The 23,752-nt window shown below is 41.1% G+C and overlaps 1 protein-coding gene across 1 annotated transcript; it reads right to left on the reverse strand.

The window, feature by feature from the left end:
• Nucleotides 1-7,566: 7,566 nt before the first annotated feature.
• vstm4b (V-set and transmembrane domain containing 4b) lies at nt 7,567-23,746 on the reverse strand. Its single transcript, XM_023395586.2, has 8 exons — nt 23,614-23,746; nt 21,294-21,701; nt 12,802-12,855; nt 12,411-12,518; nt 12,283-12,316; nt 12,018-12,142; nt 11,306-11,370; nt 7,567-10,595 (listed from the first exon to the last, which is right to left on the reverse strand). Exons 1-8 carry the CDS (start codon nt 23,663-23,665, stop codon nt 10,470-10,472), a joined length of 972 nt encoding a protein of 323 aa, XP_023251354.1. The 5' UTR covers nt 23,666-23,746; the 3' UTR covers nt 7,567-10,469.
• Between the last annotated feature and the right edge of the window lie 6 nt (nt 23,747-23,752).

Consider the following 23,752-nt stretch of genomic DNA (forward strand, 5'->3'; position numbering starts at 1 on the left):
ACACACACACACACAGAGACTTCTGTCAGCAGTAAGTATAATGTATCACATACTGTAGTCTCACCTCAGATATTACTCAGCTGTGACCTGACTAGATTTAGCCTCACAGTGACTCCTAGCTGTCAGTAGGTGGTGCTGTCTCTGTGGAAATCACAGTATCGTGTCACTCCATCAGTGCAGTTCACAGTCAGACATAACTACACAGGCTGCAGGGTGAAACAGTCAGATTTCTTACTGCTGTTTAGGAAAATTTGAAACCCATTTTGTGAATTTTAAATAAGTAGATGAATATTTAATGTAAAACAGTCCTGGAAGTAAAGAGGCAATGGTCATAGTTGGATAAATATTTCCAGGGTTACCAGGAATTGGCATGAGGTGTATGATGTTGTGATAGGCTAATAACCAGACAAAAGAACTAAAAAAAGAGTTCTTTGAGTTACACAATAACTGTAGTTCATTTTATTTTCTTATTAAAAATGTGACAAAATCGGAGTTAAAGCAAAAACAAATGATAAATGCAAGTATTTCAGTCATAAGGTGTTTGTTAGAACCAACGTTGTAACTATTTCTTACCTCCAAAATATCAGAAATGACCATAAGATGAAAGGCAGAGTGATTCCATTAACCTATCAATCAGTTTGGGAGCGGGTGGTCCTGACTGTCAAGTCAAGAGGTTATAATACGTCTTCTGAGCAGCGCTACATCTTCAGGGGGGGATTAGATGCTAAAGTGAGTTGCTATCGGAGAGTGGCGAGACAGGCCGGGGCTAGCTGGTTAGCATGCTAACTTCAGCAGAGGAAAAGACTTGATGGAGACTAGAGAGAGTTAGAGAGTTAACACTGGCGTTGCTTTCCACCGCTGGAGACGGCTCTTGGTAAGTAAAGGAATTTAGTTTGATGCTGAACTCGCAATGTTTCCTCTAGACTGGTAAGTAAACAGCTGTTAATGCTAACGTTCTTTATGTAGCAGTAGCAAAACTTACAGTTGGCCTTTTTTTCATGGTTGACTTTTTAACATGTTGCAGAGCTGGAAAAGCACAGATGCAAAAGACTTAAAAACAAGAGAGAGAGAAAAAAAATACAACAGCCCACTTTGTGTGGTTTTGTTATGTTTTAAACTTTAACCACAGAATTGCATCTCTCGTGATGCCAAGTCGGTTAGAATACTTTGCTTAAAAGCCTGATTCTCAAAGTGAATGCAGCACAGTACCTGATGAATTGGAAATCTTGACCATGGTTCTCATTATAAAATCTTAACAAATTGTTCAAACATGGTTATTATTTTTAAGTCTGCATGCACCAATCTACTATAAGATCATTTATGGAACCACATGAAGAAGGGACTTTTGGTGTGCATGTAAACACCAACTTGAATCATGGCAGTAAATATAATCATGCTCCAGACAGGAGACAATCTGCTTGGGTCAGGAGTTAGATTCCACCATGGCTGTCAGAGCAAAAGCAGCCATGGTGATGTAGAGTGTGGAAAAAGTGGCCACAGATGCCATATTTTTTTTGTAATGGTAAACTACAGACAAACCCAAACCCCTTTTACTTCCTCCGTTATTGCCCCAGTCTTCCTGCCCTTTCTTGGTCATTTATTTCTCCTGAAACAGCAGGCGACAGTATAATATGGTCTGTTAGCCTGAGTCATTTCCCCCAGCAGTGTGATATACGGGTCGGGAGAAATACAGGTCACACCGGAGGAAATGGTGCTGACCTAATTGAGTGAGGTACTGCACACAGCAGTTCAGATTGCGTCTAATGATAAGAAGTGTGTGTGTGTGTGTGTGTGTGTGTGTGTGTGTGTGTGTGTGTGTGTGTGTGTGTGTGTGTGTGCGCGTGTGTGTATTTCTGTATTTCTGTATATGCATGTACAAGCATTTGTGAGCTTGACAGAGACTGAGAGACACAGAGAAGCAAAGAAAGAAAATAAAAAGGAAGAAAATGAAATTTATTTTAAAAAGTTTATGTTGGACTGATTATTGAGTATTTTAGCCTCAGTAAATGTCTCGTAACTTTTAAGATCTTGCACCACACCTAATCTATACATTTAATAAAATTGTTTTATTCCTTATGTTTGTTGTGATTTTCATTTGCCCTCAATAATTTTCCTTTTTGGCAATTCCAGTCCCTGCTATTTAATATATTTTATATATATAAGCCTCTGCCTTATCAGTAACGAGCCTGTGTCCTTGTATCCATTTAACAAACATCTAAGGTTTAGAAGTAGTATATCCTGGGATGTGATTTCCCCAGGTGGCATTTTTTGGCCCCTTTTACTGTATCCTAATGACAGACTGATGAGGTAATCAAACATACAGGAACAGAAATAGTAGCAGATAATCAAAGAGATGTAGAAATAATAATGCGTCTTCATCCTTCATCCATCAATTTACTAACCTGCCAGGGAGGATTTCCTTTCTTTCATTACTCATTTCCTTCCTTCCTGTCTTCTTTCCCAGCTGCTCGACAGCATTTTTTAAAAACATTTTCCTGCTGGTTACCGGCATGGTTTTATATACCAACATATCATCCATGTGTCTTGTAATACGTCTTAGTACTCATACATTCATAATGAATGTCTCTAAAGTTTTCTGCTCAAACTGCTGAGTTGTGTCTGTTTCCTTTTAACCAGTTCATGAAGTCAGCTTTGATAAAAAAAAAAAAAAAACCTCAAATGCCTAAAAAATATGGTTGAAAACTTAAACATGGCACATTGACCGAGGTTGGAGAAATTTTATCTTTATTAGCTGGAATGGTTTGAAACAACTTCAAAGACACCATCCACCATCTTTGCTGTAAACTCAACATGTGGAACTGGATGAACTGGATTACTGACGTTGGTAACGGTGAATAAGAAATTTTATTTTTTCACATCCGCTGCAGATATGCCCTCAAGCGAGACACTTGGTTTGCATTTCTAAAAAACTTGATAGAAACCACAATTCACACCAGAATGCTTAAAACAGTTATTCCTACCTGTTACGACTGCAGCCATATTGTTTTTTCAGTTCAGTTTTTTTTTTTTTTTTTTGTTGTTCTTTTCTCACGACGTGTGATTGAGTGTGAGTATGCATTTACATATCGATGTTCAAAAGGATGAGGAGGTGATTGGTGGACTACAGTGGATCCTGCAGCTGATTGGCTCCTTGTGGGATGATTCGTCAATTATAAGATGGTGCGGCCGTGCTGCGACGGGAATGCTCCTCTCCTTCCTGTCCCAACCAGCCACACTATTGTTTTGCTTCCCAGTAACTTTCATTCTTATTGTTTCTTTTGTACCTGAGAGAGAGTTGGTCGGGGTGGACTGCCATTTTCCTTTGATCCCAATTTTCTCCTCTATTTGTTAGTAAGTGGAGGTTAGTTATAGTGCTTGAGTTTTGTTTATATTCGGATAGGTTACCTTGGTGTGTTATTCTCTGTGTCCACCCTGAGGCTAGAATCTCACTTTTGTTTGGAAAAACACATTGTAAATAAATGCAACAGTTGGTAACTACCAGCACAGTGTTTTGGTGGCTGCTTTGGACTTGGAGAAGATGGGGTTAATCTCGTGTTGTGCCTCGTTCACCCCTCAGACAGGACATAACACTATGCAATCCACAAAAAGAATAGAATCATCACATGGTGGTGAATTGTCACTGGACACTTCTTAGTTTTGCTCTGGGGTCATGTTTTCACTTCCCTTTTAAAACTGCTTTGCAAGGTCAGTTTTTGATTGGCAAAGGGAAACGCTTCCACAAAAGACAGAGGAAACTAAAACAAGTTTGCAGCTGCAGAGTTGCTTCTGTGCAGCTGCACAATAGCCAAACATAAAAGACTGCGTGGCTCCCAGGTGTTTAATATACTGTGTGCTCCTTTGAGAAATGTAAAGGAATTTCAAAAGTGGATCATCTTTTTCACGCTCAGTCAACCTTTACAGGATACCGGCAGTCTTAAAAGAAACATAAATTCAGGCAGTAGGAAGCATCTTTATCCCTCTCAGGAACAGACACAGCGCTGAGTGCAGGCTCCAGCATTTGTCACAGGGATTTTGTGATTCTTCCTTTCCAGTGTGCCTCTGCATGATCTGTCTTCTTTATGTACTATTGTTTGTGTGTACTAGGCTGAAGCTGCTTTTGTGCAGGGATGAGTGACAGCATGTTGGATATGTTTAGGAAAGCTGGCACCGTGGGGGCAGAGGCATCCGTGTGTTTGTCTGAGCTTTGAATGGATGTGGCTTTCCTTTCCTCTAACTATGTGACTGTCGTGTTGTCTTTGCTACATGGGGCTGGGAGTTCAAAGAGCTCTTTTTCTCTTTGTCTACATTTTTTTCAGGAAACATGGACTTGACAAAATATTCACTTTTCATTTGAGAAAGTGGTTTTGAGTAAGTCAGTCGTGTGGTATTTGTCTCCATATCATGAATGTATTAACTGGTTTTGTTGGCACTGTTTACAGAGAAATGGCTGTTTCAGAGTTCAATTATAAGACATAAAGCGATCAGTCATTACCTCCTAATCCTTTCCTCTAGCTTGCCTCAGGAAATGCTTTAAGGAAACTGTGTAAACACTAAAAACACTAATATGTTCCTCATAATTTAGTGATCATCATCACTTCCTCTCAGGGGAAGCGCGCCTCTGTCACATCAAAGCTCTTTGTGTTTGTTGGTTAGTTCATTCACATAACTTTTTGCCGTAAGCCCTGACATAGAAATCACAGCAGTGTGAGTCATCTCTAAGTTTCACTCTTCATCTACGTTAGCAAGAGTTTTGTTTGGTGGTTTTCAACTGTAAAGTCTAATGGCCCCTTTCACTGTGCAGGTTCATTACATTGTTGATATTAGATAAATCTGTCTGGTCTAGTCCTAAATTCCTAACACTCTCAGAATTGGTTGACAAAGCTCTAAACTGGCACTGATAGTTGGTCTCAAAGTGTGGACCATTGTTTTGAATTGGCAGTCAAAGATTTCACATGGTTAGCATCACACTGGTTCAAAAAGCCAGTGGGATTGTGACGTTGGGTTTTGGATTACTGCAGAAAAATTGCTCTGCGACAAACAAAAGTTTATGATACTCACATGTTTTGATCAGCAGGATAATCTTCAGAAATGAAGATCACTTTTATGATTTTGAAGCCTAAATACAATCGCCAGAAGTAAAAAGCTTAATAAGAACTGAACAGCAGTCACATGACTTTCCTTTTACAAAGTTAGTATTAGTTTGCAAAAAGCACAAGTATAAACACAACGAGGCTGTTAAGGTGGACTGGTGAGTAAATCGGTTTTAGTGTTCGATATGATGACAACCTCTGTCGTTTCATTTAGTGACTTCGCAACCTTTTTTGTCATGACAGTATTTTATGTCATAGAATAAAACATGAAAATATCTTGAGCTTGTGTGAACCACTAGACTGCAGGACGAGAAGAGCCAGAAGTGCTAAAATGCTAACTAATATCTGGGTTTCAGGCCTCACTCCTGCAGCACGAGGGGAAACCTCATTCTGACATTGCCTTCATCATTGAAAACCCCCACCGCTGTCTTCACCGACTGTTAACAATCTAGAAAGGCATTGTAGTATGATGTCACCATTTTCGCGGAGCGCCCAGAGGGGTGACAGGCAGCCAGCCGGTGAGCCCGAGACTGTTCCTCATTAGTTCTGCTCTGCCTGGAGTTCCACACAACAGCAGAGTGAATCAAGGCACTGAGACATGACAGTCACGCTTGCTGCAGACTAATAAATCCTGTCATGAAATGCCTCATCAGTTACTGCGTGTCTGTCAAACACATGCAAGTGTGAGACGAAGATGAAAAAGTTGTTGGGTTCAAAACAAGAGCCAGGCTGTTGGAATTTGCAGTTAAAGCTTTGACGAGCCGCTTTGTTTTTATCTACCTATCGTTTTGCATTTCAGCTGCATTACAACTTCTGCCAGTTTGTCTTTTTCAACATCAGAAATGCCTTCTTTTCTTTTTTTTTTTTAGATACTAAATGCCAAAAGCTTTGAAAATGGGAGATTTTAACATTTAACAGACCTGCGAAGGAGTAAACCACCGTCCCTTCCCATTCTCAGAGCCAGTGTGTCTATTAGCCTGCAGTAACAGAGGGAGCCGAGAAATCCCACTATTTTTCCTGATGTTTTCTTTCCTCGTCATCCTCTAGGAACTTCGAAAACAAGCAGTCTCCCTCCGAATTTATGACTGGACTAACACAGTATGTATTTTTAAACTCACTGGACAATGAGAAAATTGGGTTAACCAAAGTAAATAGTTGCACAGACCAGTTGATTGCTTCTTTTGAAGCAGTTTCTCAACAGGAGACTTCAGGACACTACACTGTGTTTTACGAGAAAGCAGATGGAAGCCCGTTGGGGTTGGAGGCCAGTAGGCAGTGTCCCAATGGGCCCGTGACCTTAGTAGTACTGTATACTTACACAGGGGATCACAGAAGACGATTTCAGTCTTCAAACACGGTCTGACCGTTCAACGTTGGACATTCAATACAAGGGCATCTAGTTCGGTGCCTTACTCTTAATCCCTACTTCTTGTGATTTCCGCTCGCCGAAGTCTCTCATTATGTTCCTTTCTGCCCCCGAGGCCAGTGTAGCTATGCTTTACTGCAACCGCACAGGATATGTTGGTTGTAGACTGTGTTTACTATGCATTGTGTGTCTATGGACTGACATGATGGCATGCATGGGACGGAACAAGCGCGGACACACTCAAGGGTTTCAGCTTTAACAATAGATTTTATTTGGCTATTTTACTGGTGACGTCAAATGTTTCTTTTTAAGGGAGCTTGTGCTAACGCAGGCAACTAGGTCCAATTTACCTCTCACCTCAGAGTCTATCTGCCTTTCTTTCCCCACACGAAGATAGAATTTCTCCTTTTTAATACATTTCTTTTCCTCCTTTCACCTCCTTCAACTTCCTTTTCAACAATCCCACCCGCTTAAATAATTTGAATTTTCTTTACCTTACTTATTATATTTTATTGCTATTGGATCACTTCCCTCTAAACCAAATTCTCCACTGACCTGTGAGTTTTTATCAACTTCATGTGTTTTCTTTGTGGGTGGGACCGTTTTATAAAAACCTCTGGGGTTCGTTTTGTCTTACGCTGTGAGCGTCCTCTCTCTTTTCCTTTCAGAAAATAATTTGGAGGTTCCAAGTAAACTAAACCTAACATTAGATCGCCCCCTCTCTCATTACAGCGCCTCCACTGCCACGAGAATAGCTGGCACCCATCCAGGCTCCTGGATGCACCCCTCTCACATCGACTCTTTATGTCAAAATGGAGGTGGGAGTTTAAGTCTGTGTAGATAATGATGACGAACAGTCAGTGCATACTGTATATGTGGAGGCTTGAGGATCACAGTTTTGTGGGATCTTTTTCTGTTGAGTGAAAATATGATTTAATCTATCAGATCAGTCACAATACGGGACCATCTCTCTTTTATCGAGTTAACAGGGCATAGCACAAGCAGACGCCCGGTGATATGACTATATTATACTATATTACCATTGCTGTGCTCCAGGCTGAAATATCGTCATCCGAAACATGACTGAAAAACGACTCTCTGGCAGCATACTGCTTACATCCACTTTTATATTTATTTCACTTATTGATACAAACTGCACGGCTGAAATGTACAAAAGGAACAATAGCAGAAATGCTGGAATGTCAACGGACGCAGAGGTCAGTGGTGGGCAGAGAGAGAGAGAGAGAGAGACAGAGAGAGAGAGGGGAATAGGGAGAGAGAGAGAGGCACCATTCACACACATGGTTCTAGTTAGCAGACGTCCATTAAGGACAGTGTGGTCTGGAAGAAACTTTACATTTCACAGTTTAAGGGGCATTTTTTAAGACGCTTCTACCCACCACTGAAAGGTCACTTTCAGTCATTTTATATAATAATAATAATAATACATTTTATTTAAAGGCGCCTTTCTTGGCACTCAAGGACATATATATATATAGTGAATATACACACTGTGCAACTGACATGAACACAAGAGAACAACAGTGGAAAATTGGAATGGTAACAAATGCAGAGGTCAGCGGTGGTTTACATTGTAATGTAATATATAGTGAGGGGAACAAAAAATGTACATACGAGTACATAACTATAAGCTTGCTGTAGGATTGTGTTATAAATTTGCAATGATAGCCGGAAAGTCTGGCTTTTTCAAGCAAGAGGCAGCCATATTGGAAGTCAGCGTTTGTGCTACGACTGCTGATTGAGGCTAAAATCATACGACTTGATCTTCCCAACATATTCAAACAAACACAAAAAGACATCCAATGAATTTAATGCGTATATCAGCTGTTAACTAGCTAACTACAGTTGCTACATAGTCTTTCAGAAGGTGGTTAACGCAACTCTAAAGCTAATACAACATATACGTTCATTCTTAACTGTCTTACAGAGGAGTCAGGAGTCTGATCGTTTTACTCGAAGTGACTGCATATTCTCTCAAACTACCGGTTGCCAGATTATTAGCTAGTTTAGCTAAAAACCACCACACAAAGATGCAGTTCAGAGGCACATTAGGCATGCCGAAGAAAGTTCGACTTCTTCCCTAGTTGGGCTCCATCTGCACGGATAAACTCCACATAAGATAGCGGAGGTCTTTGGGGGAAGGGAGGGATCCGGTGCCTTTGTGTCTGGGTTTCAGGTTCACTGTTTGAAAAACTCTCCTTTTCTTTTTTTCCATGCCTGAATCCAGGGGATCATTAAATGGAAAAAGAGTCCTAAGCACTTTCACGCTCAGATTCATGGAAAGTGAGAAAGCAAGGAGACCATAGCGAAGGTACAGCATGTGGGAGTACAGCTGATGTGGCCTCTGGCTCTTATCTCAGTGAATCACCTTGTGATTTGAAGTAAACCGACTTAGATTAATGAGAAATAGTTCAAGCATGGGTCTAAGTTCGTCCCTGTTTGTGGATCAGGTGTCACAATTGTTTGCAGGTTTTTGGCTTTACAGTATGTGCCTTTGTGTGTTCGCCTGCAAGGGTGTTTATCTTGCATGTAACTCCACCCTTGCATGTGCAGTATGTATATATATGTGTGTGTGTTGCTAACAGCCTGTTAAGTTGATGTTGGCACCAGATGAAAGGGGCTCGCATGGTCTCACATACTTGCCCGTGGGGGGGGGGATTGGGGTCGGGGGGCTAATCACTACGTTAATATCAACTCTGTGGAGTTGTGGTCATTATGAACTGCAGCCTGACACACAAAACCAGACTGAACACAGATGTTGTGAGGCAGATAATGCTGGGAACACACTAGAAGAAAATCACAATTGAAAATGCATTGGTTCACATTCATAACAACGGATGTCTCTAATTTATTTAGTCTTGTGTTCATAAATCTGCTGACTCTCAGATGGGGTTTCCCACAATTCATTGTGAAAGTGAGAGTCAAAAGAAAAGTGAGAGGGGCTCCCACAGGAACCAGTCTAATGGCGTATCAGTATATGAAGCGCAAGAAACTAAATTACCTTTGGTTGCTTACACAAAGCCTTTGTGTATTTCAACTTAATATTAAATGCCAGCATCTAGAATAATGTTCAATTATGAATTTAGAGTAGTAGTTTGACATTTTGGGTATTAGATGAGAAGATCTATACCTCTCTCGCCTCTGTGTGTTACGTATGAAGCTAAAGCTCGGAGGCCATTAGCTTAGCTTGGGAAAATCTCAGAGACTGCAGACAGGGGAAAACAGCTAGCCTGGTTCAAAAATACAACTACTAACGCCTCTAAACATTCAAAAATTTAAAAAACAACAATTTGGGGTTTTGCAGGAAGTTACGCAAGTACCTTTCATTCGTGGTAAATAACAACCAGGAGCCTATTGTCAAGAAACTAAGCAGCCGTGTAGAGTGCTAGCTAGCTACAGGCAGGCCAGCCGTTTCCCCCATGTTTACGCTCGTTATGCTAGGCTAACCACCGCCTGGTTCCAGCTCTGTACGTAATGCACAGACGTGAGAGTGGTAACAGCACCCTCATATCACCTCACCCCAGAGTAAACTTGACATTCACCGGCTGTTAAACCCACACGCCACCGGACATCAAACTGTTGACGTCACGTTGCAAAAATCGACCGAAGCATGTTTTGATATGATCAGGGAGCCTCAAGATTCGGCCGTGAATTCAAAATATATAATCTCCTTTTTAGATTGTGATGATGGGCAAAATCTGCGCCATAGTCTTTTCTATTGTGTCCCCAGTTACAGCTACACAGGATTCAAACATGTGCAAGAGAAGAATACTACAAGTATACAAAACATTTCCCTTTTGCATCTTGGTCTCACATAGAAGGAAGTTATATCAAAGTTCATATAAAATCACATGTACAAATTTGTCATAATTCTGAGGCGTTACACATTTTGCCCTTCACAAACCATTTGAATACAGAACAACACAGACCATAAATAGACAATACTTATTTTTACATAAGGCACAGTTACTAGTGGTGTTTGTGTCTTTCTCTCATAGCTGCTGCTCCCCGAACAGTATCTGAGCGTATACGGTGCCGCTACGCGACGCCTTGGCTTCTGGAATCGGCTTCACCAGATCCAACTCCGCGTACGTCAGATTCTCCTCCACTATCTTCGGCTGGAGATGTGGAGATGGGGGAGGGGGAAGGAACAGTAGAATAATGATGCAGAGGGAAGTGGCGAGGGCAGGGAAGTGGTGTTAGTGGTGAGAAAAAGGACAAGGAAAGGCTGGGAAAGTTTTTATATGCAGAACTACATCAAGCTAATTAAAGGGCTGACGATGCTGTAGATTGACATTTGCAGTGTCAGATGTGAATACTGACAAGAAATCTTCTGAACATCTAAACTCTCCTTGGTTTTCCTCTGGTTTACAGCTTTGGTTTGGTAAATGTGAGCAGGCTGCGTGCAGACGTTACCTTACTGGTTTTCTGGGTTCATGTTGTCAACATACAATGACGTCTTACAGCCTTTTGTACTATTAAGATGCCAAGTCACCACCAGAGCCACTTCATTCCAGCGACAATTATAAAATGAAACCTGGGTTTTTGTGGCACATTTTATTTTCTGGTATTCCCTGCCTCATGTTGGATGCTCTCCATTATACTTGGGACAATGGCAGGCTCACCACAACTGCCTTACTAGGTACAGTATTATAGTTATAAACCAAAGTACCAGTGCATATGTACTGCTAGAGAAGCTTTCTCCAAAGTGGAATAAACTTCATGTACATGTAAGAATGAGTACTGGGTAGATTCCTGATTACTTGACAGCAATAAAAGAATGAGAATGAAAGCATGCATCTGATAATAAGGTGTGGATGGTGCTTACCAACACTACTTTCCTTGGCTGTGGTTTTAAAAGTTTGGGTTTCCTTGTTTTGTCTCCGATGGGAGCTGCAGGGAACAAAACAAAAGTGAGTGGTTTTAAGGAGTTCGAAATTTTTACACGGGTGTCATACTGATAAAATAAACAAGATTTAACATGTTGTTAGGTGAGCTTTTAATGCTAATGGAAGCTAATGTTGCTCGGTGTCTGCTGGGAAAAAAAAAATTAATACTGCTTGAAAAATTAACATCAGCTGCACAAAACAATTAGCCGGTCAGTCCTTAATTGTTTCAAACCCCGCCCCCAAACAGCAGTATTTCCTTGTCAGCACAGTTCCCCAATTGAATTTTAAAACATCAACTTTATTAAGAAATTTAGCGAACTATTTGTCAAACACAACATGACGATTTTTAATACAGTAATTAACTCACTATAACTTAAAAAAAAAAAAAAAGGTTTTTGCTTTCACTGATACATTTTCTTCCACATGCTAATTATGAAGGAGACTTGGTGTGACTGAGCTGTGGTTTGTTACGGGTGAGGAAGTTTTCCCCAGCCAATGTCAGGAAACAGTCCCATAACTCAAAGAGGTTTATACGTGGAAGGATGTCGACATGGATTCATGTCTGGAAAGCGATGCAGGACAAAATGAACATCTATCTCTGCCTTTCGGAGTGAACTTTTCCAACACGTCTCAGATCACAGAAAGCCTTACCTTTGGCTGGTATCTCTGGCGGCGTCTCCTCTTGGTATTCTCTGCTCCTTTTCTTCCTGTACCTCCTCTCCTTCTGAGGCAGAGCAGGAGACACACTGACCAGACTGGTAACTGTCTCTCCCGAGCTACAGTGAAAACACATTACAAGAGGTTCAGTGCAGTTAAGAACATGTGGTTCTTTCTTCATTTTTTTGGGGGGTTATTTTTATATTTTTTAAAAGGAAATTTTATTTAAACGTGAAGAGATGTCGTCTTAAAATCCTACCTGTTCTGTGGGCTTTTAACCAGGTGGTAATTATCTGCAAAGATGTAACACATACAGAAACATTACAACTGGTGCAGAGACTTATTGTATTTTCAGCGTGGAGTGATCTTGATGTTTTTGCTGCTGACCTTTTAACCTCTGCTTCCTCTGTACGTACTGGCAGGTTACCGTCACCGTGAACATGCACATGCACAGAAGGCCCACCGAGCAGATCAGCACCGCACACAGGTATACGTCTGAAACACACGCACATGTACACACACACACATTAGTCCACCAAGTACAGCAGCCTCGTGCCGTTGCTTCACTGCACACAAACATCTGAAGGGGGGAAAAAAAAGGAGTACATGATTTGCTGAGCTATTTAAGGCACTGTAGTATATCCTTTGGGTTCAGTTATTTTTGCCTGCCAAGGACGACACATTGCCAGTCCACCCCACACACACACACACACACACGCACACACACACTAAAACTAACACTAACACATTCAGACACTCTAAAAATATGACAACTTACCTTCAAACAAGCTCCACAGGCTGTCTTTGGCCTTGGTGGCTGGTAGGACATGCACTACACGGAGAAGGAAAGACAGAGGAGAAACATGTAAAGTCCGTAGTCATCACTGTGGCTTCTCTGCCGCCTGATTACACACTGGCTAAAGTTTTAAATAAAGCTAATTGTAGGAAGACAACGAGCCGAGGTGGGCCTCCTCCCTGCCTGCTCCTGTCTCTGATTCACTGTCCAGAGGACTCAACCTTAACCTTTACTGGATGGAAAGGATAAATAGCTCATCAACTCAGACACTAGTGCAAACAGTTGGTTTATAGTTATGCGTAACGGTAAAGTTTAACCTCACATTCAATCGTGCTCTGAGCCAGACCGTCTTTTTCACCTTCATAACAAACAAACTTTTGTGGTTAAACTGGGCAACCTGTGCACATTTTGGCTTTGTCCACACATTGGCGGAGAATGTCTCACTTTTTTTCTTAACATTAAAATGTTCCCAGGAATACTTGGATCGTCCCTTTGATTTAGAGGCTTTCGAAAATCTGGAATTCAAACCCAGCTCGGTGTTTCCCTTTTTGACATGTCGGTAAATAAAAGAATTTAGACTGACGCTGAAACTTTGGTGTCACAGCAGCTTCACTAAATGTGAGATGTTAGCACCTAACACCTCAGTTGGTAGTGGAGGGTTAAAGACCTGTAAATGCAGCCTGTATCTGTAATGAGAATCCCAGCTATCTGCTGCCTGTGTCCGAAATGACTGTGTTTCCCATACTGAACGTGAAAAATTGCCGCACACACACTCACTCACTTCTCCGCCCTATCTGACCACTGTCGTCTTAACACCGTCGTACTCTTGCTGAGCTGGTGGTAGGAAGCTCGTGAAGTGACACCCACTAGGGCATCTTGAAATACCCCAAACCACCAGCGGCTGACGACAAACAGGCTCACCACCACGCCGGCTGGAGACTTTCCCACAGGCAGACTGGCTGCGCAGCATGGTGACTGACTGACTGACACACACACACACACACACACACACACACACACACACACACACACACACAAAAGACCATATATAAAAAAAAAAGAGGTTGGATTTAAAGCCTGGGCCATTAAGCTGTGTGAAACAGCATAAGTATGAATTAAAAACTGTCAAACCTCACATAAAGCAGTGGGATGTTTATAGCAAAGCCTGCAGTTCTGAGAAAGCTAAGCTTAAATCCTAGAAAAGAGTCTCTGCAAAATGCTGCGTCGCACTTATACCTCCACTTTCAAACTCCTCATTTTGTTATCGGATAACATTTATTAAAACTAAATTTCACTCTGCAAGGCCAGAGAAAACAGAGCACCCTTTAAGCTTTAGAAAACGAAATGCACTGAGCAGCAGTGTTAGCGTTCTGCCCGAAGCCTGTTCATTTGCTTTCACTCAACTTATCAACCCAACTTAGTTTAAATGTTCACAGAAATAAGCTCCTTCATTGCTGTTTGCTCTCAGTTAGCAGGTTTCTTTTTTTATTGAGACAATAAAAACAAGTTGATTGACATGTTTCTGCAGGTTAAAAGGTGTTTGTGCCTTTGGACTTAGTCCCGTATGTGAAACCACTAACCCTTCGCTGTCGCTGACCATATGTGACCTACATTCTGCTGTCTGGAAACACTGCCCTCAAACACTGTCAAAGGGAAGATAGGCTTGCAGGTTTAATAGTTTATATTGAACATGCATTTTATCGGCTTAAATCATAACGGCAAAATGTCAGAGCCACTTGTTTGTTAGACTCTTGTTAGAATAGAAAAACAATGATGTGGAAAAAAGAAGATTAAGATGTCAAAACAGACACTGATGTTTCAGCTTTCTTTCGTCAGGCGAGTCGTTTTTTTATTAGCAAGCAATAGCTTTGTCAAATAGCTTGGCTAGCTGTTGACAGGAGTTGACAGCAAATGTAAGTCAGCACTGAAGCAAAATGTCTCTGTGTTTGATATTAGGATACATATAATGGCTTTTTTTTTTTCCCATGCAAAAAATAAGTATCTCAGATTCGTGTGCACTGTTGTTGATTTAGCTAACCAGCCTGGTACTTTCCTGGAGTTTAATATAAACTAACTACAAAAGCTTGTTTCTAAAGACGATTAGTGTGTAAATAGTAAAGAGGGCAAAGTCAGCTAACGGTTGAAGTGCTTCATGTGTCAGAATCCAGCAGGTGTCTTTAATGAACTCCTAACTGTCATTTAGCGAAGCTTGTGTGAACAGCATCTACATAACATTTGTTGTAATTTTCTTGGTCATGAAAACGCTAAAACCCTCGATGACAATATAACAGACAAGACTGTGGCAAATAAATCCAAACGCTATAGTCTCAGCCAGGCTATCATTTAAAACAGACTTTCTCCAGTTGTTTCAAATGGCAGATGATTTGATTTAAAAGCTCTACACTTCCGTCACAGTAGATTATTCAGAGAGTAAATCTTGATAAGCATCTGTGACGTTTATGTGGGGTTTTCTGTGCAGCTCTGTCAGTGAGACAGCTGTACATGTTGGAATAATCAGAAATTGGACACTTTTGTGCCATAAAACTGCCTTTTATCCACATCTACAAAATGTCTGTCTTTTTATAGCAACTTTTGAATGGCGGAAGGCTGCATCGGACACAGTGGAAACATTCAACAAAATACTTTTTGTTCATCAGAGCCACAGCTTTGCATTCAGTTGCTGACTGTACTTCAGATTTGTGGCTCTTTTTGTGCCCCAACAAACCCAACACTGTAAACATCAATATACTGACGTGGAGTGAATAACGATCCTCTTTGTCTTCATTATCCACTGAGTCACTCAATGCTCTAATTTACTGTATTATAAGTGACTGGAGATGAATGTAAGTACACAGCAGTGTTGTGTGACAAAGCTTCTAATAATCCACCCTTTAACTTCCTCTTGTATCTTTTCTTCTACGAATTAGCATTTTTCCGTACACTTGTACACTGTGTGTCTATTAAGCACAAAAACATAGGACGATATCGTTGGTTTCTTATTCATATATAAACGTATTTATTCCACAGTTTCTTACAGAAAAACCTTGCAAGAAACATGCGTGACCTCTGAATTGTGATATTTTCTGATTTAAATTTTCACCCAGAGGTCCACGTTCTTACTATACTTAAACCCACGCTACATCCGTGCGCTGTGTACCTAACTCACCCACATGTGTTATAGAAATACCTAAAAGTTGGGTTTGTTTATGCCAAGAGGAGGCTGTATCCACACTGTGCTCTGCCCTTCAGTTTTTCTACCGAACCCTCTGACCTCTCTGGATTTGTTTATTATAGCAGTAGTAAGTAGAGTAATGGCAGTTTTGTGTGTGAGATAGACTGTGGAAACACCTGGTCACCTAATGTTATCCGTCTACAAGAATTCCATCAGTTTAACGTCACACACACACGCAAACACACACACACACACACACACACACACACACACACATCTGTGCACATGCGGCCTCAGTCATCTGCTGTCTCTCATCTGAAGTGGGGACCAGGAGCAATGGTCCCACAGGGGTTTTAACCCCTCAGAAGTGAAGCTGATGTTTATCATAGCTGTCAACCGTTGGTGTGGAAAAAATACCCGGACCTGCTGGTCCAAAAATAAACCAGTTTTCCTGTGTTGTTAGAGCTTTGGCCTGAACATTACCATCACCCAACCTAGATCCTGGACAGTGTTGGTGTTTTTAATGTTACTCTTAATTGAAATGGTGACAAAACGAAATATAGTCAGATACAGATACATCAGTTTAAAGGGACATTCCACGGATTTTACACACCTAGAACAATTTACTCATTAAATAGTACAAGTCAACCTGTGAAAACTATAAAGGATTAGCTTTTAAAAGTCTGCAAATAATTATCCTGGTGACGTCTTCAGGGTTATTGTATCTCGGCTCGGGCAAGGAAACAGAAGTTTATGACAACTACGGACTTTAAATCTGAAAGATGTGGGCAGTTGCTAGGCAGGAAAGGTCTGACAAAAGATGCTACTGAGTTACATTGTGGGAAATGTAGGATCCAACATTTTTGACTTGACTCACAGGAGGAAGTAGTATCAGTCGGGGTATCTCGTCCTCTGCTGCATTGATTATGACCTTTTTGTTTTTCTATTGCAAGTGCTCCAACTTTATGGAAGTACAATACTAAATAGCTAGACCACCACTTTGAACTAATTTTCACATGGATTTGGCCTCCGGCTAACCAAAGAATAAATACTTCCTGCTCCAAGATTGCAACATTCACCAAAGTTTAGAGAAACCAGGTTCATAGCTCATGAATTGGTTCAGGTAACAAAAATGAAGAGAAAAATTGAGGGAAATTCAAAATTAGCTGAATAAGCTTTTAACCAGATCTTTGCATCATTAATTTCTATCTTTTTATCACAATTGTAGTATTCATCCAAAAGTGTCGCAGTAGGCTTTTTTTATTATTAACACTGAAACCATAATGGGCCGGCACTTCCTTGGACGAAAATAGCTCTCCACATCCTTGACCACGAAACGTCAGGAGCCAGACACGAGCCGGCTGCCCACTCCACTGTCACTGCAGACAAACATTCAGACTTTACCTTCCTCAGCACAACTATCTGTTGTTGCAGTTCTGCTCAACCTCTCTGGACTCTCTGTCTGTTCTACTTTTGGGAGGGAAACTCCTCGTCGTGGCCAATGTCAACAGCTCTCAGTGGGGACTGTGTGTCTGCCGGAGCCCAGACTTGGCTGTGGACACCCCGAAAGTCACAGCCTGTAGAAAACGCTTCCATGGAAAATGTGGTGAGCAACGTCTACTGTTGTTCAAAGTGGGGAGGAACACACACTAACAGTAATACGGCAATGAATTTAACGAATAATTGTCTTCACATTCTGATTCTGTTATTCGCTCAAGATGAAAGGCTGCAATTTGCTACAGACACAGGGAATAGCAGCTGATCTTCACTAAACTCCTCAACCAAACAATGAGGTCGAGTCATATCTTAACAGTAACGAGGCACGGTAGGTCTGTCAGGCTTTGGATCTCTCTTAGATACTAGGAATTTTAAGCACATGCACAGTGGTATTATTTTTCTAGCGTCTCCAAAACTAAAAACGCACCTGTTCATTCCATTTCTTACGAGCACCTGTTAAATCCATTTCCATCAAGGCTACGAATGCATGCGTAGCTAACTAGTTAAACCCAAAAGTAACCAAGCGTTATTTCCAAAGGCATCATCCAGGGGCTATTTGTTCGTTTTCTCTGCCACAGAAGATGGTTTCTTGCCAGGAGTTGGTTTTGGTGATTGTCGCTTGATAAGAGCTTCGGCCATTGTTGTTTTTATAGCACAAGAGGTTATAATACGTCCTCTGAACAGCGCTACTTCTTCAGGGCAGACTGGAGGCTACAGCGACTCGCTATTGGAAAGTGACGCAATTGGCCAGGGGTAGCTGGTTCAGTAGTAAAGACGTGATAGAGAGTTAACATTGTTAAGTTGGCGTCTTGGCGAGTAGAGGAATGAAGTTTAAAGCTGAACTTGCAACGTTTCTCCTAGACTGGGAAGTATGTAGCTATTAATGCTAATGTTAGCTATGTAGCAATCGCAAAACTTACAAATAGCTACTTTAACTAACTACATTAGTTTGTGGGGTTACATGCTAAATTTAAAAGAGAAATGCCTGTTCACAACTAGCACATCCACTGCGGAGTATTTCCTCACTGTGTGGACGTTGGTCCTGGATGCTAATAGCTAACGTTACCGGCTCTGTCCGGCTTTCTATTTGATTTGGGGACATTTACACTCTAGAATCCCCTGGCAGTGTTGCCCAAGATAGCGTTACATTTTCCAAACTGTCGTCCCCATCCTAAAAGCCTTTACTGCTTGTAACATTGAAAGTGAAATTATGCATAAGCCAAGAAGCTAAACGTGGTTTTTATTAATTATTAATATTCAAACATTTAGCATTTCAAATGGTAAGTGTGCCACTGTTATCTCTGTAAACTGCTTGTGTGTCATGCAAGGCCGGACTTGACAGGTGCACTGAGGGGGCGGGGCTAAAACAATGGTCTTAAAATCTGCTCTACAACCTTGATCAGTGAATAAGGAACTAGGAGGAAAAAATGACAAAGCTTTTAAAGTTTGCTTCTGGTTTTTATGAAAGTGAAGGGATTTCTGTGCAGGATCTGGTACCAGTGAATGTGTCATCTGTTCCGTTGAGTGAACGTCTCTAATGCCCGCGGCGGCGCTGAAACCTCACTCTCTCTCTGCTCTCTCTCCAAGATCATCCTCTCAGTCTAAGCCGCAACTTATTGCGATGGAGTATCCTTTTATCTTCAGGCTTGTTCCCTAACCAATGACATTTCCCCTCCAAAATCAAAAGCAGGACAGTGCTTTTGCTCAGTGAACCCACTTCACCAACTCTTCTGACAGATGAATTACGTCATCCAGTTGTGGTCAGAGAAACTGCTACTACTGGAGACACAGAACTGCTCCACTTTTTTCTTCTTGTAGCAGTGTACTGTTGCACATTTGTTTTCATTTTTTTTTTATCTTTGTTTAAACAGTGATATATTTGGCCTTCAGGTTAAGTTCAGTAATTTTATGAGACCTCACTGAATGACAGAAATCTAACGGGGCATCTACAATCTTTTTCAAACGTCCAGCAAAAACCCTCAAACAGTTCGATGTGTCCACAGCTGGGAGCTGCTCAGTAACAGTCACAGTTTTCTGCTGCTGGAACATCCCTGTAGACCAACCTGGCATCTGCTTAAAACTATCTGCGGTCTGCTATTATCAAAACTGCATTTGTCACTGCTTCTGTTGTGGTTGCAGAAATAGTTAAGTCTCCGCCCTGCACTATTATAAGTGGTGATGTCATTCTGTGAGAAAGTAGTCTACAGCTACTAGTTTCTTCTACCAAGTATTAATGGTAGCAGCCTAATGCAGGCGTTCCCAGTCTTTCTGGGCTCAAAACTCCAGGTTGAGTTCTGACAATTCGCAACTTTTGTTATTTAAAACAAAGGCGTTTCTTTGTTGTTGGATACTTTTCAAGTTACAAACAAGAATGAAGAGTTTTTATACTGCAATCACTGCTACACTGTTTAAGCTCAATAGGCCGTCACTGATTTATCATTTAAACTCACCATGTCTAGTTGTAGTTTGAACGTTTGAAAGAGAGTAATTTCCACTTGCGATGCCTCCTGCACTTTTATCGTTTCTGCTTAAATTTCTTACTCAAAAGTCTCTTTAAACAGTTATGTTACTGTCCAGCCTCCACAGTCCAGATGAGAGACCATGTTAGTTAAAATAATAAAAATGATAAAATGTTCATCCGAGTCACCTTCAGCTATCACCCCGTGTTCACAGCACTTGCAGATGCTTTACAGAGTTTTTCCCCCTGAGTTTTACCTGTCAGGCTAAATACAGTCTGCTCTCCCTTAGAGGTTCCTTGTGGAGTTTATGAACTTTGAACTCTTCTATGTGTGGGTCCCTATTTTGTTAATCTTACGCATGTGGAGATCCATGAACTTGGATGACATGTCAATACTCCAAGAAGCAAAGTAGAGCATTCGGGCACAACTTCACTTACTTCCAAGGTGCATGGAGAAAGGGAAAAGTTTAAAGAGGTCAAAACTCCAGCAACACTTGAAGTACACAGAACAACTTTAGACCGACGTGTTTTGGCGTGTGACCCCCGAGGTGGCGGAGGATGACCATGATGAAGGTCTGATGAAGGTCTAACAATAAATTTGTTCTGTTTACTGTGTTGCCATGGTGTGACTGTATATGTTAACTTCATTTATTTTGGTAAAAAAATGTAATGTATATTTTTATTTACAATACTCCTTGATGCTAGAAACAAACATGAAGTTAAAGATAAGAGAGTTGAACACAAAGCTCTTTGTTCTTGTTTGTTTTTAAAAATCAATTGACCATTAACCTTTTAAGAAAAGTTAAGATTTATATTTTTTAGCAACTTTCTTCCTACTTCTTCTGCATCAGACAACCCTGTGTACAAAACAGGACCCAACTGATGATTAATGACTAGCTAACTAGGTAACTAAATAATTAAGAATAATTACTAAATAATGTTAATTGATAACAGAATCAAGAACTAGAATTTATGTAAATTAAACAGTATCTAGTCATTAGGTCCAAGATATTTGTAAATCTGTAAACTGACTGTCTGGTTAATTCTGAACCAGGTGCTAAATGACACATAACTAATCACTACATTGTGTACTGTACATACTGTACCTGCATTACTGAGTATTGTGGTGCATTATATCATGTTATCTGCCATTTTTGCCTGATTAGCCTAGTGGTGAATCATGTTTTCACCAAAGTTTGGCTTCAGTAGAAACACTGTTGAACTGCTGAGCAGGAGCGGTTGGTTTGTGCACAATGGAGCCGATGGTGGAACTTAACAAATGTGAAGCAGTGTGATGCTGAGAGACGGATGTGGCCGGCAAAGCAGAATGATAAATCCAGCCCTCACCTCTGAGCTCAGTAGCGGCGGTGCAGTTGGATGAGGCCTTCCAGCGGTCCTGGTGCTTTTTAAACTCCTGCACCCGGCACATGTAGAGCCCCCGGTCCCCCTCCCCCACGTTCAAGATCATCAGGTCAAAGATCTTCCCCTGCTTCACCACCGTCAGCTTCAGTTTGGGCCACGGGAAGCTCTTGGTGTAGTTGCCATAGAAACGGGCCTTCCTCATGTTGACGCGAGCAATTAGGAGTTCGTCCTCCTGCCGGTCGGTGCCCGCCGGTAGGAAGGTCCATTTCACAACCGGTAATGCGGCATTTCGGCGCCGCTGGGACACAACGCAGGAGAGGGTGATGTTTTGACCCTCCTGGGCCACTGTGAAGGGCGATGGGGTGATGGTGACGTTGATGGCCGAACACAAATCTGGAGAAGCAAGTTTTACACAAGTTATTTTAGAAAGCGTACCTGCCCACGCCATGCAGTGTCAAGACTTTTGGATTCGCTTGACTGATGTCCATTAACCACAAACATGAGGCCGACAGAAGCTGAAAAACCATGTTGGTTACAGCAAGTTGGACAGAGTTGTGGCACTTCCCTTAACACATTCAGCTGTTTTCCCTGTCTTACAATTGGTTGGTCCATGGTACATGTGTTTTAGCGCCACTGTAAATAATTTCATGCAAAATTAAGTACTGAAAGTAGGGCAAAATATTTTATATATACAGCGTATATTTACTTTGTTTGGATTGCAGTTTAGTTGTTGTAATGTAAAACTGTTTAGGCAGAAGCGTTAAGTCCCTTTCCAGTCATATTCTTTCAGTAGTGAAAATCAGTCAGTTGTTCACGTGACACAGTCTAATCATTACTGCTTTTGAAATATGGATTTTACATTAACTTATTGGGAGTGCAATGCTAAGGATTGAAGAGAACACTAGTATTCACCAAGGTTAGCATTGAAACCTAAAAAAAAAATCAACCTTTAACCTTAAACTGAACGTACTGAGCAGAGCGACTGAGCTGTGTCTATATTCCACTGACGCTCACCAAATTTGTTATTTGTCAACCAAAACAGGAGGAAGAAACTGTTTCCCAACTGTTCAGTGTTTTAGACCTGGGAATGTTGTTTGGTCTCAAATCATTTACCTTATATAAATGGAAATTTGCGGAAAATAAAAACAGTCGTCTTGTCATGAGATTGAAACTCAGATTCAGATTCAAACGTAGTCGTCGAGTTTAGACCCATTTTCAAAAGTTTCTGTATGGTGTCAAATCTGTGTGAAATGTGAGGAAAAGTTTTATCTGAGAGTTTGAAAGTAGATTTGTGTTGACACAGGGGATGGAAGCCGTTTTCATTCCACTTCCAATTGCCCCCTGAAAATCACAGCGCAGCAGCCTAATGGTTTAAAGATGGTATGCATTACCAAGAGAAGCAGCTAATGCCTCACTGACGGACTTGAACTCTTCTCTTGATCACCAAAACAGCGTGAAAGAACAAAAATCTGTGTTACAAATGTACTGAGGGTTTGTTCCACAAGTGGAAGCTGTAGGTCATATCTGAAATCCATACAGCCCAGGACTCGCAGTCAGTGTTGTTGCCCAACAGTCGTCTTCCCTCTCACGCTGACAGTCGTATTGTTTTTGGCACGTGACGGCAGACGTGGGATGAATATTGAGGAAACAAACTTTATTGCTGAATGTGTTGCATGACAATATATCACAGATCTGTTTTTCCAGCGTTGGGCAATTTCCACACTTTTCCACGACACGCAGGCATTTTACTGTCACACACGTCAGATGCTTTGAGCACAGCACATAATTAAAGTCACTGTCTTTTCTTCTTCTTCTTTTGTCATTTGGTTTTTGGAAAATATAGTTGAGAGGTTAAAAAAGTATTGTTTTGCTGTTGAAAGGTGATTTTAAACTCTAAACTTTTATATTTAATAATCTGTTTTGACAGCTGATCACTGAGATCAGCTCTGTTTTACTTTTCAAACACTCAGGAAAAACACCAATTTTCACTCTGGAGCTCCCTGTCATCTCTGCAAACAAATGCAACTTTGAAAAAAAACTTGTTATTTTCTTGCCAACACACCCTGCAATCTCTCTCGGGCGTATATATCTATTTTAGCAGTGACAGGAAAGAAAAGAAGTTTAACAGAACTTAAAAGAGAATCTTATCTAACAAAAGCGCTTTTCTCCATCTCCTCAGCGATCACCATCAACATATATTCCCTGATTCTCTGATGTTTTCTTCAAAGCTTCTTTGACAAATAGTGGAGAATATTTAGTCTCCACCACATCCTCTCTGGTCTGAAGCAAAATAAACTTTTCCTACCTCCGAACAGTGCTCGAGTGAGGAGAGCGAAGACCACAGAGGAGATCTTCATTTTCCACGGCTGCAGCCTCCATAAACTCTCAGTTAAATGCCTCTGAAGAAAAGAAGCCCCAGGTTTCCTCCTATTCTTCACCCCCCC

This window comes from Seriola lalandi, unplaced genomic scaffold, assembly GCF_002814215.2.
Source record: "Seriola lalandi dorsalis isolate HSWRI2012SDOR001 ecotype SW California unplaced genomic scaffold, Sedor1 jcf7180002054965, whole genome shotgun sequence".
Classification (NCBI taxonomy): Eukaryota; Metazoa; Chordata; class Actinopteri; order Carangiformes; family Carangidae; genus Seriola; species Seriola lalandi.